General features: G+C 39.3%; 2 protein-coding genes across 9 annotated transcripts in view; both read right to left on the bottom strand.

Annotated features, from left to right (window-relative positions):
• Positions 1-13900, bottom strand: part of LOC110203608 (membrane cofactor protein-like) — a 237841-nt gene that overhangs the window by 65348 nt on the left and 158593 nt on the right.
• Positions 1-13900, bottom strand: part of LOC110203606 (complement receptor type 2-like) — a 126953-nt gene that overhangs the window by 111453 nt on the left and 1600 nt on the right. For 2 of the 8 annotated variants that reach the window (XM_078156344.1, XM_078156346.1), the window contains exons 4-8: positions 12894-12976; positions 11154-11561; positions 8672-8848; positions 8504-8591; positions 8070-8158 (exon numbers count right to left, since the gene is read on the bottom strand). In XM_078156344.1, the coding sequence (XP_078012470.1) occupies positions 8070-8158; positions 8504-8591; positions 8672-8848; positions 11154-11561; positions 12894-12976 (845 nt within the window). The other 6 variants (XM_078156342.1, XM_020980099.2, XM_078156348.1 and 3 more) reach the window with 6 other exon arrangements.

The raw sequence follows: 13900 nt of genomic DNA, 5'->3' as shown, positions 1-13900 counted from the left end.
TTGATTCCAGATATTGGCTCAAAACAACCATTATTGCTTTTCTAAAGTTAATCGCTGGAGCAGCTAGGTGGTGCAGTGGATAGAGCTTCGGCGTTGGAGTCAGGAAGACCTGAGTTCAAATCTTACCTCAGACACTTGACACTTACTAGCTGTGTGACCCTGGGCAAGTCACTTAACCTTGACTGCCTCACCAAAAAGCAAAAAAAAAAAAAGTTAATTGTTGTTAAAACTTACCACTGAGAACAACAGGACCATGGGAGTCTAGAGGGGAAGAAAAATTCACTGAAAAAAAAAACCATGAAAATATCCGTTTAAGAGTTTAACACAATCTCAGAATAGATTCTTATAATGTCATCATTATACTAATGTAAGAACTTTTGGAAAGATTTGACAAAACAGTCATTTTAACACATGTATTTGGTCACATGATTATAGGGAGACAGCCAAATGAAATGTGTTCAACTTGCAATTTGGGGAATATAATTTTTGGCTATATATCAGGTAGTCAAAATCACGAATCAGAGATGGAGAGCTGGAAGGGACCTCAAAGGTCATGAGGCCCAGAAAGTTAAGGTTACTTGCCAAAGATTACACAGTAAGTGACAATAGTGAGATTGAACCTGTGTCCTCTGATGTGTCACCTTGTATCACACCAGCTCCTAATTAAACTGATTTATATAATTATCTGTAGATCTGGACAACAACACTTTTTAAAGAAGAAATGAAATGGGGGGGAAGACTATCAATTCAGATTTTGAAATACAAAGTTACTGGTTTTGCATTGCAAGCAAAGTCTTCTTGGGACAGAAAATGTTACCTGCTACCCTAGCACTCTTTTATGTGAACTGAGAGATGCTTCTTTACAGTTAGATAACAAGTAATTATCAACCACAGTCTGTGCTAAGGACAGGGATACAAAGAAAGGCAAAAGACAGCCCTTGGTCTCAAGGAGCTCACAGTCTACTGGGGGAGTTAACATGAGGATAACCAAGTTCATCCAAGATCCATAAAAATAGAGGGAGAGTCAGCTAAGAGGGGAAGGCACTAGCAGCTGGGGAGAAGAGGATATGAATCTTGAGAAAAACCAGGAAAGCTAAGAGGTACAAGTGGGGAGAGAAACCATCTTCCAAACAAAAGATAGCAGTGCAAAGGCCCAGAGATGGGAAATGGAGGCTCGTGGGTAATAGTAAGTAGGCCAGTAGTGGCAAGGACTCATTGGCTGATAAATCACAATCAATAACATTTATTAAGTACCACATCTAACCACTTTAAAATGGAGCTAATGTGGGGCAACTAAGTGGTGCAGTGGATAGAACACCATCCCTGGATTCAGGAGGACCTGAGTTCAAATTTGGCCTTAGACACTTGACACTTACTGGGTGCGTGACCCCGGGCAAGTCACTTAACCCCACTGCCTAGCCAAAAAAAAAATGAGATATGTGAGATTTAAACTCCATGGCATATAAAATTAAAGGAAACCTCCCAAAATGCTATCTGAAATTTGATCAGCTTACTTTCAAATATTCAGTGAACTGAACTGCTCCTTCTGTGAGTCCTTCACCAAAAGAAAGGGCATCTCTGATACAGCCCAACACTAGAGGGCAAAAAATGTAGTCTGATGTGACAGAAGTTCTTATATCATACTTACGTGATTTACAGACTGCCAAAGGAGGGTCCCATCTATGATCTTCCTGACACTGGCTCTGAGGACTGCCTTCTAGCATATACCCTACTGTGTGCGTCCAGCTCAGTAGCTTTGAGAGTCTTAAACTCTCCCTCCCCAGGAATGCTAAGGCCAGCTTAGTTCCTGATACCCTGTGCCGAGCAGTGAGAGGCAGGGAGACAAGATGGTGAAGCTCTGTTTATTCAAGGCACAGCACAGCGTTTTATATCTTTGACTCACGGGAACATACCCCAATGTAACAGTGGACAAAGCAACAAAGTTTACATATCTTTACCACTAGGCAACACCGAGAATTTTTCTCATGCGAATACCAATCAAAGTATCAACAAGTACATTTCTTTGCAACATTATCCTGGCTGTGTCCTTCTCCCGCGCTGTTCCCGTAAAGACACCACGTACTTCTTGTTCCCGGAATGTCCCAACACTTGATTACATGAACTAGCAATACTTGATACATAAGTTAGTAATACTTGATACATATTTGTGCTAGAACTGACTGTGCTTGAGCTAGCAACATTGTTTTATAGTTTGAGGTCCCCTAGTGTCTGAGTTTTGCTGACTGGGAGGTGCAAGGTCCATGGACGGAGAACCGAGCCAGGATATTCTGCTCATATACTAATACCTGAGAGGGGCCTCCGCCCATCAGTGAAGTCTCACGAACAGCCTGTGGCCCTCAATGTCCCACAGATCCCTAACACCCTTCATCACACTTCAGAGTAAAGATAGCTCCAAAATTATATATTTTTTTAGTTGATACATTCTGGGCACCAATTAAGAACTCTGGGAGGTTACAGTTTGCTTCTGAAATCAAAGAAAGGAGACTGAGATTATTACTATCTTCTAACTTCTTTCATAGAAATACAATACACGTAAGGGTTTTAAATCTATGACAAAAGGCCACCTTTACCATTAGCATGCAACATCTCACTGAAAAGAAAATAAACAAGAACTAGTGATTCGTAAATCATAATCTCTGACATCTCAGTGTTTTTAGTCTCTGTGGTACAAATTACTTTCTTTTTAAAATGTTAGAAATACTAATTCTTTACCTGTTTCCCTGGAAGGTGCCTGAGTTGAACAAAATCAGAGCATTTTGGAGCTGGAAGCAATCTTGGCAGCCATCTGGAACAACCTATACACCAAGGAGGTCCTACTATGATACTGATTGTGCACTCAATGCAGCTTCTGAAGGCTAAGATGCAACAAAATATGGATTGATTCTCTGCTGCTTGTGCTAATTTTCGCCTCATAATTAACACAAAGAAAACAGAGGTTCTTTACCAGGCAGCACCACACCATCCACATGTGGAACCATCAGTTACAGCAAATGGAGAAGTTCTGAATGCTGTGGATAAGTTCATTTATACAAGGATGTACACATAGATGATGAGGTTGACACACACACTGCCAGAGCTAGCACACTATTTGCAAGGCTCTGAAACAACATAGGAGAGAAGAAGTATTAATCTGACTACGAAACTGAAGGTCTATACAGCCTTTGTGCTGACTTCATTGTGTGCCTATGAAACCTGGACAGTATACAAGCACCATGCTAGGAATGTGAATCACTTCCACTGGAACTGACTTAGGAGATTCTGAAGATCACCTGGAAAGACAAGGTACTTGACACTGACATCCTTTCTTGAGCTAAACTGCTAAGCATTCAAACTCTGTTGCAGAGAGTGAAAATCCAATGGGCTAGCCACACTGTTCAGATGCCAAACACAAGTTTGCCTAAAAGACTATTTTATGGAGAACTCACACAAGTCAGGTGCTCATACAGAATTCAGAAGAAGTGATACAAGGCCATTCTCAAGGTTTTCCTGAAGAGCTTTGTATTCGATTGTATGACACAGAAGACACTAGCAAAGGACTGCCCAGTATGGTTTACCTGCATCAAAGAAGGTGCTGTGCTCTGTGAACTAAACAGATTTGCAGTACCTCAAAAGAAAGGTGAGATGTGCAAATTTAGAGACATCTCCACTCCAAATATTCATATGGACCATTTGTGCCCGACCTGTGGTAGAGGATTGTGAGCTCATATCGGTCTGATCAGCCACAATCAGACACACTCTCTGTACCTTGACTCCAACATAATGACTTCATTTTGGTCCTCTTCAAGAATGAAGAACAACCAACCAACTATAATGTACTTGACAAGTAGCCATCCAGACATTGATGGAAGATTTCCAAAGAAAGGGAACCCATCATGCTCATTCTACTTCTGGACGGCATTAATTGTTCAAAAGTTTATCTTGACATCAAACCCAAATTTATCTCTTTGCGACTTCCATCCAATTCTCTTGGTTCTGCAAAATTTCAGAGACTAATAAATCTAATCCCTTCCCCAATGGCAACCCTTCAAATACCTGATGACATCTATCACATTCCCATTTCTTCCCCATAGTCTTCTCTTCTCTAAGCTAAGCAAATGCATTTCCTTCAAACAATCCTCATACCACATGAACTCAAGGCCCTTCACCATCCTGGATGGCCTCCTCTGGATACTTTCTAGCTTTTCAGTATCCTTTTTAAGGCATGGTCTTCATAACTGAACACGTACTCCAGATGAGGTCTGGTGAGGACAGAGTTATCAAGCCTATCATCTCCCTATGCATGGAAGCTACACTCCATTCTTTATTCAGAGCAAGACTACATTACTGTTTTTTAGCTGCTGTATCACACTGGTGACACTGAACTTGCAGTTCACTAAAACCCCAATATTTTTTTAGAACTGCTATCTAACCATGCTTCTCACATTTGTGAAATCAATCTTATGTGCCCAAGTACAAGAATTCACATTTCTCTCTACTGGAATTGCATTTTATTAGATTTAGCCTAATGTTTTAGCCCACCTAGATTCTTTTGGTTCCTCCATCTGTCACTTGCTGTCATAACTATCCTTCCCAGCTTTGTGTCATATGCAAATCTGATGAACATACCATCTATCAAAGTCACTGATAGAAAGGCTGAACAGCACAGGGCCAAGCACAAATTCCTGGGTACTCCACTGAAGACTTCCTACCATACTGACACTAAGGCAGCAACAATTATTCATTGAATCTTGCCACCCAACCAGTTCAAAACCCATCTTATTTATTGTTTAATTGTCTAATACATACCTTATTTTTATACACTAATGAACTTCTTGTATTGTATTGTACATTATGTTTACTTTTTCTTACTAGATACTGAATGCCCAAAAGACCTCTCAAACCTAACATTTGCAACATAAAACTTATTATCTTTTTCCCCCAAACCCATCTCCTCTTTCAAACTTCATTATGAGTGTCTAAACCACTTCCATTCATCCAGTTTCCCAGGTTCATTACTTTGGTCATACCCTGGATTCCTTAACTTTCTCTCATGCCACACAGCTGATCAGTTGCCAGATCTTGCTGTTTCGACCTCAACATCTCTTCCATCTGATCCCTTCTCTAATCACACAGTTACACAGGTCCTTATCACCTCTCACCTAGATTATTGCAGCGGACTCTAGTCTTTCACCACTCCAGTCTATCCTAGACACTGCTGCCAAAGTGAATTCCTTAAGTACAAAACTGATTAGATCATCCTTCTATTCGATAAAGACAAATGGTTTCTATTCCCCAATTGATAAATGTTCAAAGGATATGAATGGGCAGTTTTTCAGACAAAGTAATCAAAGCTATCTATAATCATATGAAAAAATGCTCTAAATCACTACTGACTGGAGAAATGCAAAAGAAAACAACTCTGAGGTACCACCCCACACTTACTATATTTGCTAATAAGGCAGAAAAAGGAAATGACAAATGTTGGAGGGGATATGGGAAAAATGAGACACTAATGCACTGTTGGTGGAGTTATGAACTAATTCAACCACTCTGGAGAACACTTAGGAACTATGCCCAAAGAGCTATAAAACCCTTTGACCAAGTAATATCACTACTAGGTCTGTATCCCAAAGAGATAAAGAAAAAAATAAAAGGAAAAGGACCTATATGTACAAAATATTTATGTCAGCTCTTTTTGTGGTGGCAAAGACTTGGAAATTGAGGGGATGCCCCATCAATTGGGGAATGGCTGAACAAGTTTATATGAATGTAATGGAATACTGCTGTGCTATAAGAAATGACAAGCAGGATGCTCTCAGAAAAACCTGGAAAGACTTACGTGAACTGATGCAAAGTGAAGTGAGCAGAACCAAGAGAACATTATACATAGTAACAGCAATACAGTATGATGTGAACAACAGCTATTCTTTGACAATACAATGATCTAAGACAATTCCAAAGGACTTCTGATGAAAAATGCTATCCATCTTCAGAGAGAATTGATGGAGTCTGAATGCAGACTAAAGCATGCTTTTTAAAAACTTTCTTTATTTTTCTTGGGTTTTTTGTCTATGTTTTTTTTTCACAGTATGACTAAAATGGAAATATGTTTTGCATGACTACACAGGTATAATCTGTATCCAATTGCTTGCCTTCTTAAGGAGGGAGGAGAGGGGGAAAGAAGGAAGTGAATTTCAAAAACTTTTAAAAAATGAATGTTAAAAATTTTTACACGTGCTTAGGAGAAAATAAATATTAAATATTAAGAAAAAAGAAACAATAAGTGGTTTCCTATTGCTATTAGACAAAACAGAAACTCCTCTATTTAGCTTTACAAGTCCTTCACAACCTGACCACAACCTATCTTTCCAGTTTCATTGTAAATTTTCTCCCCTTCCTGTGCTGTGATCCAGCAAACCTGGCCTTCTGTCTGTTCCATCTCCCATATCTGTGCCTTTGTACTAGAATCCCATGTGTGCACTGTACTTTCCCCCCCTCCCACCACCTCTTTCTTACGGCATTCTTCTCTTCCTTCAAGACTCAACACAAATCACCTCCTTTGTGATCAAGGACTACTTTTTTCTCATTGCCTCAAATGCAAGTGATCTCCCTCCCAAACTACCTTTTATTTAACTACTTTTTATTCATTTTTATTTATCTACTTTATCCTATATATCCATATATATGTATATATATATATGTATATATATATATGTATATATATATATATATATATATATATATATATATATGCACATATGTCTATTTCATTTCTACTGTTCTAATGTGATAGCTCTTTCAGAGTAGGGGCTGTTTCTTGTTTTTGTATCATCAGAACCTAGCACAGTGACTTTGTGTACTAGTCACTTAAAATGTATCTTGAATTTGATGCTCATACACACCTTAACAAATTTGAGCAGGAAAATAAAGACACTTTTGCAATAAGGGAGAAATTCCAGGATAATTCTGAGTCATAACAAGAGAAAGAAGGCACTGAAAAGCAGGTCCCCAAAAAAAAATGGCAAACTATTAACAACCACATGAAATGCTTCAGTCTCTAATAAATAATAAGAGAAATACATATCAAAACAACCCTGAAGTTTCACTGCACACCCTGAAAATTGGCAAAGGATGACACGGTCAATGTTGAAAGACCTATGAGGTTGCCACGCTTGTCACTGTTGGTGAATAAACGTAATAATTTTTGAAAGTGACTTGGAATTATGCAAATCAAGTCACTAAAATATCAATGTTCTTTGACCCAGAGATTCCACTACTACATTTAAATCACAAGGAAGTCATGAATAAGAAGAAAGCTCTTACGCATACCAAAATATTTATACCTTCAGTTTTTTGAAAGCAAAGAACTGGAAACAAAGTTTCCAGTTGGGAAATGGCTAAATAAATTGTGGTGCATGAATGCAGTGCCATATCATTGTACTGGAATAACAATGAATATGATGAAAACAGAAGAGCATGGAAAGATTTATACAACCTATGCAGAGTAAAGTAGCAGAGTCAAGAAAATATATATAATGACAATGTAGCCAGAAAGAACAAGCACAGAACAATCAAGTGTATGCTGCAAAATCGCAAAGAACAAGCATGACTCCAAACAAGACATAAGAAGACACCCCTACCTCACACCTTTGCAGAAATTGGAAGCCCATGGATGTGGTACATTGCACGCATTTTCAGACTATTCTAATATACTTGTCAGTTTGACTGACTTTCTTCTTTTCTTTTCCTTCTAAAAATATTATTTGTTATATGAAATATCTTTTGGGGAGTGAAAAGGGAAGAGATGTCAGTAGAAATTTTGATGATATAAAAAAACCTTTATCAAAGCTAGAAGAGTTGTGGTGATTAGGTAGTAAACCTATTTTCTAAAATTCCTATCCTGACCAAGTTTGTCCCCATTATCCTCCTCTCACAAAATATCTTTGGAAAGATTTTTCAAACCCTATCAAAATTAGTGCCATATCAACTTTTCAAAGGATTTAAGACAAAATTTTCTTCAATTACTCCCCCCAAATCCCAACTAAATAAAAAGGGTTAGGGTTACTCACCTTTACAAAGTGCAATCTTTTGGAACCAAAACCTATTCCCCGCCTCAGGATTCCAACAGAGCTTATACACATGGCCAGTTAATTGGTACCTAGAGACAGATGGTAATATAGCTTCACCTCCCAATGTCCATTCTTATTTGGCCCATGCCATTTAGAGCCAAAGTAGGTACCACTGAGCTAGGGCTTTTGATGGAACATTTAAAGCTTTCAGTGCTTGACACTTTATCAAGAAACACCTCAACTATGTGTATCAGCTTCATTTTCACACATAGAAAAGCCCAAGAGTTAAGGATACTTGTTAAATCAAGGTCTAGAACTCCACACGTAGTATTGGGTGATAAGAGCTTTTAAAGCAAATCATTAGGCTAAACTAATAATTAATGCATAGAAAGAAGACAAAAGCTCTTATTCAAGCTGTATCAATTCACACTTACCCCTCTTGGCAAGAGGAATTAACTGGAACCACAGGGCTGCCATCAGAGGGCAACTGCAATTGTTCTTCTATGGATTCACATGATGCTTCTAAAGAAGCGAGACTAAGATCACTTAAGGATACCTCAGAATTAAAAAAAAAAAGTAGCCCAATTTGGAACCACTGGTACCTTCACACTGTGGGGCAGAAAGACTCCAAGCGCCTGAACGTGTACAGCAAATTGATTTGTTTCCCAGGAGCAAGTATCCAGGGTCACAGGTATAATCTACACACATGCCAGGAGCAAACTGGCCTCTCTCCCAACCCGTGTGCTGACCATGGGGTATCTGAGGAGGTGGCAGGCACTCTGAAGAAAAAGTATTCTTTATGTAAAAGCATCAACTAAAAGGAATTCATGTTAAAGTCAGTGTGAAACTTTCTAGCAGAAGACCACTGAGTTTCTCTGAAGAGACAGTGACAACCTTGGGAGAGTTCTCTCCTTTCCTATTCAATTGTATAATTGTCTAACAAGATCACATTGGGGTATTCTTGTTTTCAAGAGACATAAGGGAGAAACCATTTGCAAAGCTTTCTACAGTTACTACATTACACTTAGTACATTGTTTCAGAGGACCATGGACTTGGGGACATAACAGAGGTTCATCTAGTGCAACTCACTTTATTGAGACCATTCACTGAGAGCTCCCTCTTCTGCATTCTTCATGTCATACCACCCAGATGTCTTTTGCCACTATCTCCTCTTTCCCCCATTTCACATGAAGAGAAAGCTCTTCTCTATGCCAAAGCAAATCCCTCTACATGTGTAAGTGATCCCATTCCATCCCATCTTCTCTAGCAGATAGTCCCTTCTATCATTCCTACTTTCTAATTTAGCTTCAATCTCTCCTTGTTTATTGATTACTTTTTCTGGACTGCCATATCTACCCCATCCACAAAAATTCTTCCTTGATCTATCCATTGCTGCCAGCTGTTGTACTTTATCTTGCCTGCTTTTTGTGGCTGAACTCCTTAAGGCCATCCATAACTCGCTTTCCTCTCACTATCTTTTTAACACTCGACAATCTGGCTTTCCAACCTCATAATTCGACTGAACACTGCTCTCTCCAAAATTACTAATGAACTCTCTGTTGCCAAATCCAATGGTCTTTTCTTAATCCTCATCCTTCGTGACCTCTCTGCAGCCTCTGAAAAGGCTTATTACTCTCTTCTCTTTAATATTCTCTTCTCTCTAGGTTTTTGTGATGCTAACCTCTCTTGATTCTTAAAGATGTTCATCTATATCATGCCCACTAACCATGGATGTCCTACAAGCTCTGTCCAGGGCCCTCTTCTCTTCTCCATCTATACTATTAAGCTTGATTATTTCATTAGCTCCCATGCATTCAATGATCATCTCAATGTTGATCATTCTGAAATCTAATGATCCAGCCCTAACCTCTCTGCTCTCACACTTCAACTCCCACTCAAACTGGAGATCCTGTAGACATTTTAATTCAACATATCCAAAACTGGACTATATCTTTTCTCCCAAATTTTCCCTTCTTCCAAACTTTCTAATTACTATTGAAAGCATCACCATCCTCATAGTCTCTCAATATTGGAATGTAAAAGTCACCCTTGACTCTTCATCCTCTCTCACCACATAGCCAAATATGCCAAGGCCTACTGATTTCACCTTTGCACCACTTCTCCCACAAACTCCATTTTCTCTTTTGACATATCTACTGCTGTGGTCCAAGCTTTCATTGCTTCAAACCTGGACCACTGTAACAGCCTGTTAGTCTCCTTGCCATAGTCCCTCCCTGATCAATCTATCCTCCATGAAGCTTTTAAAGTGATCTTTCTAAAGCACCTTTTGACCATGTCACCATCCTAATCAGTACACTACAATGGCTCCTTATACTTTCAAGATCAAATATAAAATATTATGTTGGATGTTCAAAGCCTTTTATAATCTGATTCCCAACCCCTACTCACCTTTTCTAGTCTTGTACCTATACTCTGTGATCCAATGAAACTGGCATCTTTGCTATTCCTTGAACAAGACAGCATAATCTCCTGATTCCAGGCATTTTTGCTGGCTGTCCCTCATGCATGAAATAGCCTCACTCCTCCCTTCCAAAACCTGGTTTCCCTGCCTTTCTTCAAAATTCAACTAAAATATCAATCTTTCAATTGCAGTGCCTTCTCAGTGTTAATTACTTGCAATACCTCCTGTAGATTGTTAGTACGTAGTTAATGCACGTTGCCTCCACTCATTGGACGGAAAACTCAGTGAGGATAAGTACTGTCCTTAACATTTCTTTATGTCTTCAGCAATTAAAACAGTGCCAGGCACGGAGTATACACTTATTAAATGTTTAGTGACTGAGGACATAAATGACGAAAAGAAACGTTAAGTGACATGCAGAAGGTCACGTAGGTCTAATACCAGAACTGAGGAAACAGTAAAATTAAAACCATTCGATTATTGGTTTTAATAACAACTTCAATATTTAAATATATGATTTTAATGACTATTTAAATATTTAAAAATATATTTTTATTTCAATATGATTTTCTAAGAAGCAACTTTTAATATAGGAGAAGACAAAAAAAAATAAAAACAAAATAAAGGCCACCTTTCCTTTACATACATATCATTCACTCACCCTTTTCACAAATTGGCGCTTCAGGATCCCACGTGCCACTGGCGCTACAGCGAATCTGCCTGCTGCCCTTCAGGGTGAAGCCAGTGTTACAACGAAATACCACAGTGGCATTATAGAAATATGGTGGACCCTGTGCAGATATCTCGTAGCCATTTGGAACTCTGGGCTGTAGGCACTGAACAGAGGAAGCAGAAAGCTCACACCGAGGGGCAGCTGCACTCCAGACCCCGTTGCCCTCTCGGTCACTTGTACAGTGGATGGTGCTCTCTCCAATGAGGTTGAATTTCACGCCTCTTTCTGGGTCAGCGTTGCATTTATAAAGTACCTTGGTTCCGTATGGAACATCATCTGCAGAGCTACCCGTATGTTTCCCATTTTCAATCACAGGAGGAGGAGGGCACAGGATTGCTAGAGAAGAAGAGACATGGAGACTCCAGGATTCTGTGACAATCTTGTACACTAACCCAAGGACAGTTTCTGCAGGAAAGACTAGGTCTAAATGAAAACCTAAATGAAAGCTCTTGTAGTTCCTATGACTAATGTGCATAAAAGTGAATGAGTGGAGGTATAAAAAAAAATTTACACAGGAAACATGCCACTGCAAAGTGTCCCTCAGATGCCCAAACGGCTGTACAGTAATGGCCCCATAAACACTAAATGATTATACCCGGTGGAATACTGATCAGGAGCTGCTGACAAGTGCAGGGTTCTCTGCACTTGGGGACTAGGTACCAGGGTCTGCTGACTGCCATTGCTAGTTATCACACCGACAACGCGGCCCATGGTGGCCGTGCTGCCTTTATGGAGCTCTGCTGCCTTGTGCCTTTCTGATAATTCCTTTGACAGGTCCTAGGGTTGACAAAAGAGCAAAATAACAAAAGTTTTGTGTCTTTCTGGATATTACCTATGACCTACGGTAGGTTACCTGATAAATGAAACTCAATTGCTAATATCAGGCCCTAAGATAAATATGGGATTTTGGGGCAACGTATTCATTGAACTTGAGAAACTGAGAGACATGTCATGTATAAAAGTCCATGATATTTCTGAAAGAAACAGATGGCCAACGGAGTGATACCATATGCCTGAGTAAAATAGGCTGGCCGTAGGAATATAACAGGTGATAGTTCAAGGCAGCTAAAAAAAATCAGTCCCAAGCTTATGAAAAAGAAATGGAGAGTAAAAGGAAAGGAAGATAATGTGTTACAAGTAGAAAGGCAATGAAAAGATTAGGTGAGACTTGGACAGAGGAGACACAAAGGAGAAAGAAAATAAATAGGGATAAGGTACTTCCACATATCCTTTCTTGCTAATAAATTAAAATATAGAAGACAGACCACATAAAGAAGCAGCCATTTAATAGAAAATTTCCCTAAAATAGGTATAAGAAATAGCGGAGCAGAAAGGCAAGGGCATGAGGTAAAGAAAATAATGGTGGTACCAGTAATGAACCTCCATTTTGGTGAACCTTGTCCGTTGCTTAATCACAGTAAAAATACTGCAACTGTATCCATTTTTTCTTCATTTTAAAATTTAAACTAATAAATTTATTAGATGTAGGCTTTAGGAAATAATTCCTGGCAATTACAACTATCCAGAAGAATAGGTCAGATTCTCAATGGTCATTTGATGTTTATGCTGTAAATGGCATTCTCATTAAAAACAGATAGGACTAGTTGGCTTATGATGTCTCTTCCAGCTTAAAGAAAGTAAATAAAATAGAATGGTTACCCTACTCACCTATGCAGATTGGAATCTTAGTCCACACAGCACCCTCTGTAGCAAGCACACACGTACTAGAAGCTTGGCCCCGTAAATGGTACCTAGAGACAGAGTTTTCTATGATAACCATCAGTTTTGCCCTCTGAGACCTACACAGCAAGTCCTTCAAGGAACACAAATGCCCCCTCCAAGTGGAGTGCAAGCTTCCCCAATCTAAGGAAATCATTAGAAAGCATCTTTTTCCTCTCTCTTTCTTCATGTCGGAATGGTCAATATTCAGACAATCAATCAACCACTATTTATTTAGGCTTTTTATGTGCCAGTCACTGTGCTAAGCTTTCTCAATACAAAGGCAAAAGTGGAAAAGCCCCTGCCCTCATGGAGCTTACATTCTAATGGGGTGGAGATAATACAACATATATACACATAACCATGTACAAAATAAACATGAAGCAATTGCGGGAATGGGTTCCCCAGCATTTGGGATGGGTAGGAGAGCAAGGGAAAGCTTCAAGAAGAAGGCAGCACTTGAGCTGAGTCTTAAAGGAAACTGAGGATTCCAAGCAGCAGAGTAGCCAGAAGTGCTGGATGCTTTTCAGGCACAGGAAGGCACATGGGAATTTGATTTTAAAAGTTAAATGTGCAGCTAGTGCCAGCACAAAGGCAAGGAAACAGGAGATGGAGCTTCATGGAGAGGAGCAGCAAGTAGCTAATATCATCACATCCCATAGTAAGAAGATAGAAGTGAAGTATAAGAAACCCGGAAAGGTGGGAAGCAGCCAGGTTGTGAAGGTCTTTAAATATCCAACAAAGGGCTTTCTATTTAGTTCTCAAGACAATAAGAAGGCACTAAAGTATGTGGAGGAAAGTTTGGAAAAGAGGTGGAGGGAGATGAGCTCTATTCTGGATATGTTGAGTTTTAAATGACTAGAGCTTACAAGAGAGACTAGGGCTGGATATAAGAGTCATCTGTAAAGAGAGGACACAAAGAGAATGTAGAGAGAAAGGAAAAGGAGGCTCAGTGC

The sequence above is a fragment of the Phascolarctos cinereus genome, unplaced genomic scaffold, assembly GCF_003287225.1.
Source record: "Phascolarctos cinereus isolate Bilbo 61053 unplaced genomic scaffold, phaCin_HiC Scaffold_5;HRSCAF=322, whole genome shotgun sequence".
Taxonomy (NCBI): domain Eukaryota; kingdom Metazoa; phylum Chordata; class Mammalia; order Diprotodontia; family Phascolarctidae; genus Phascolarctos; species Phascolarctos cinereus.
This window is presented reverse-complemented; position numbering and strand designations above follow the sequence as displayed.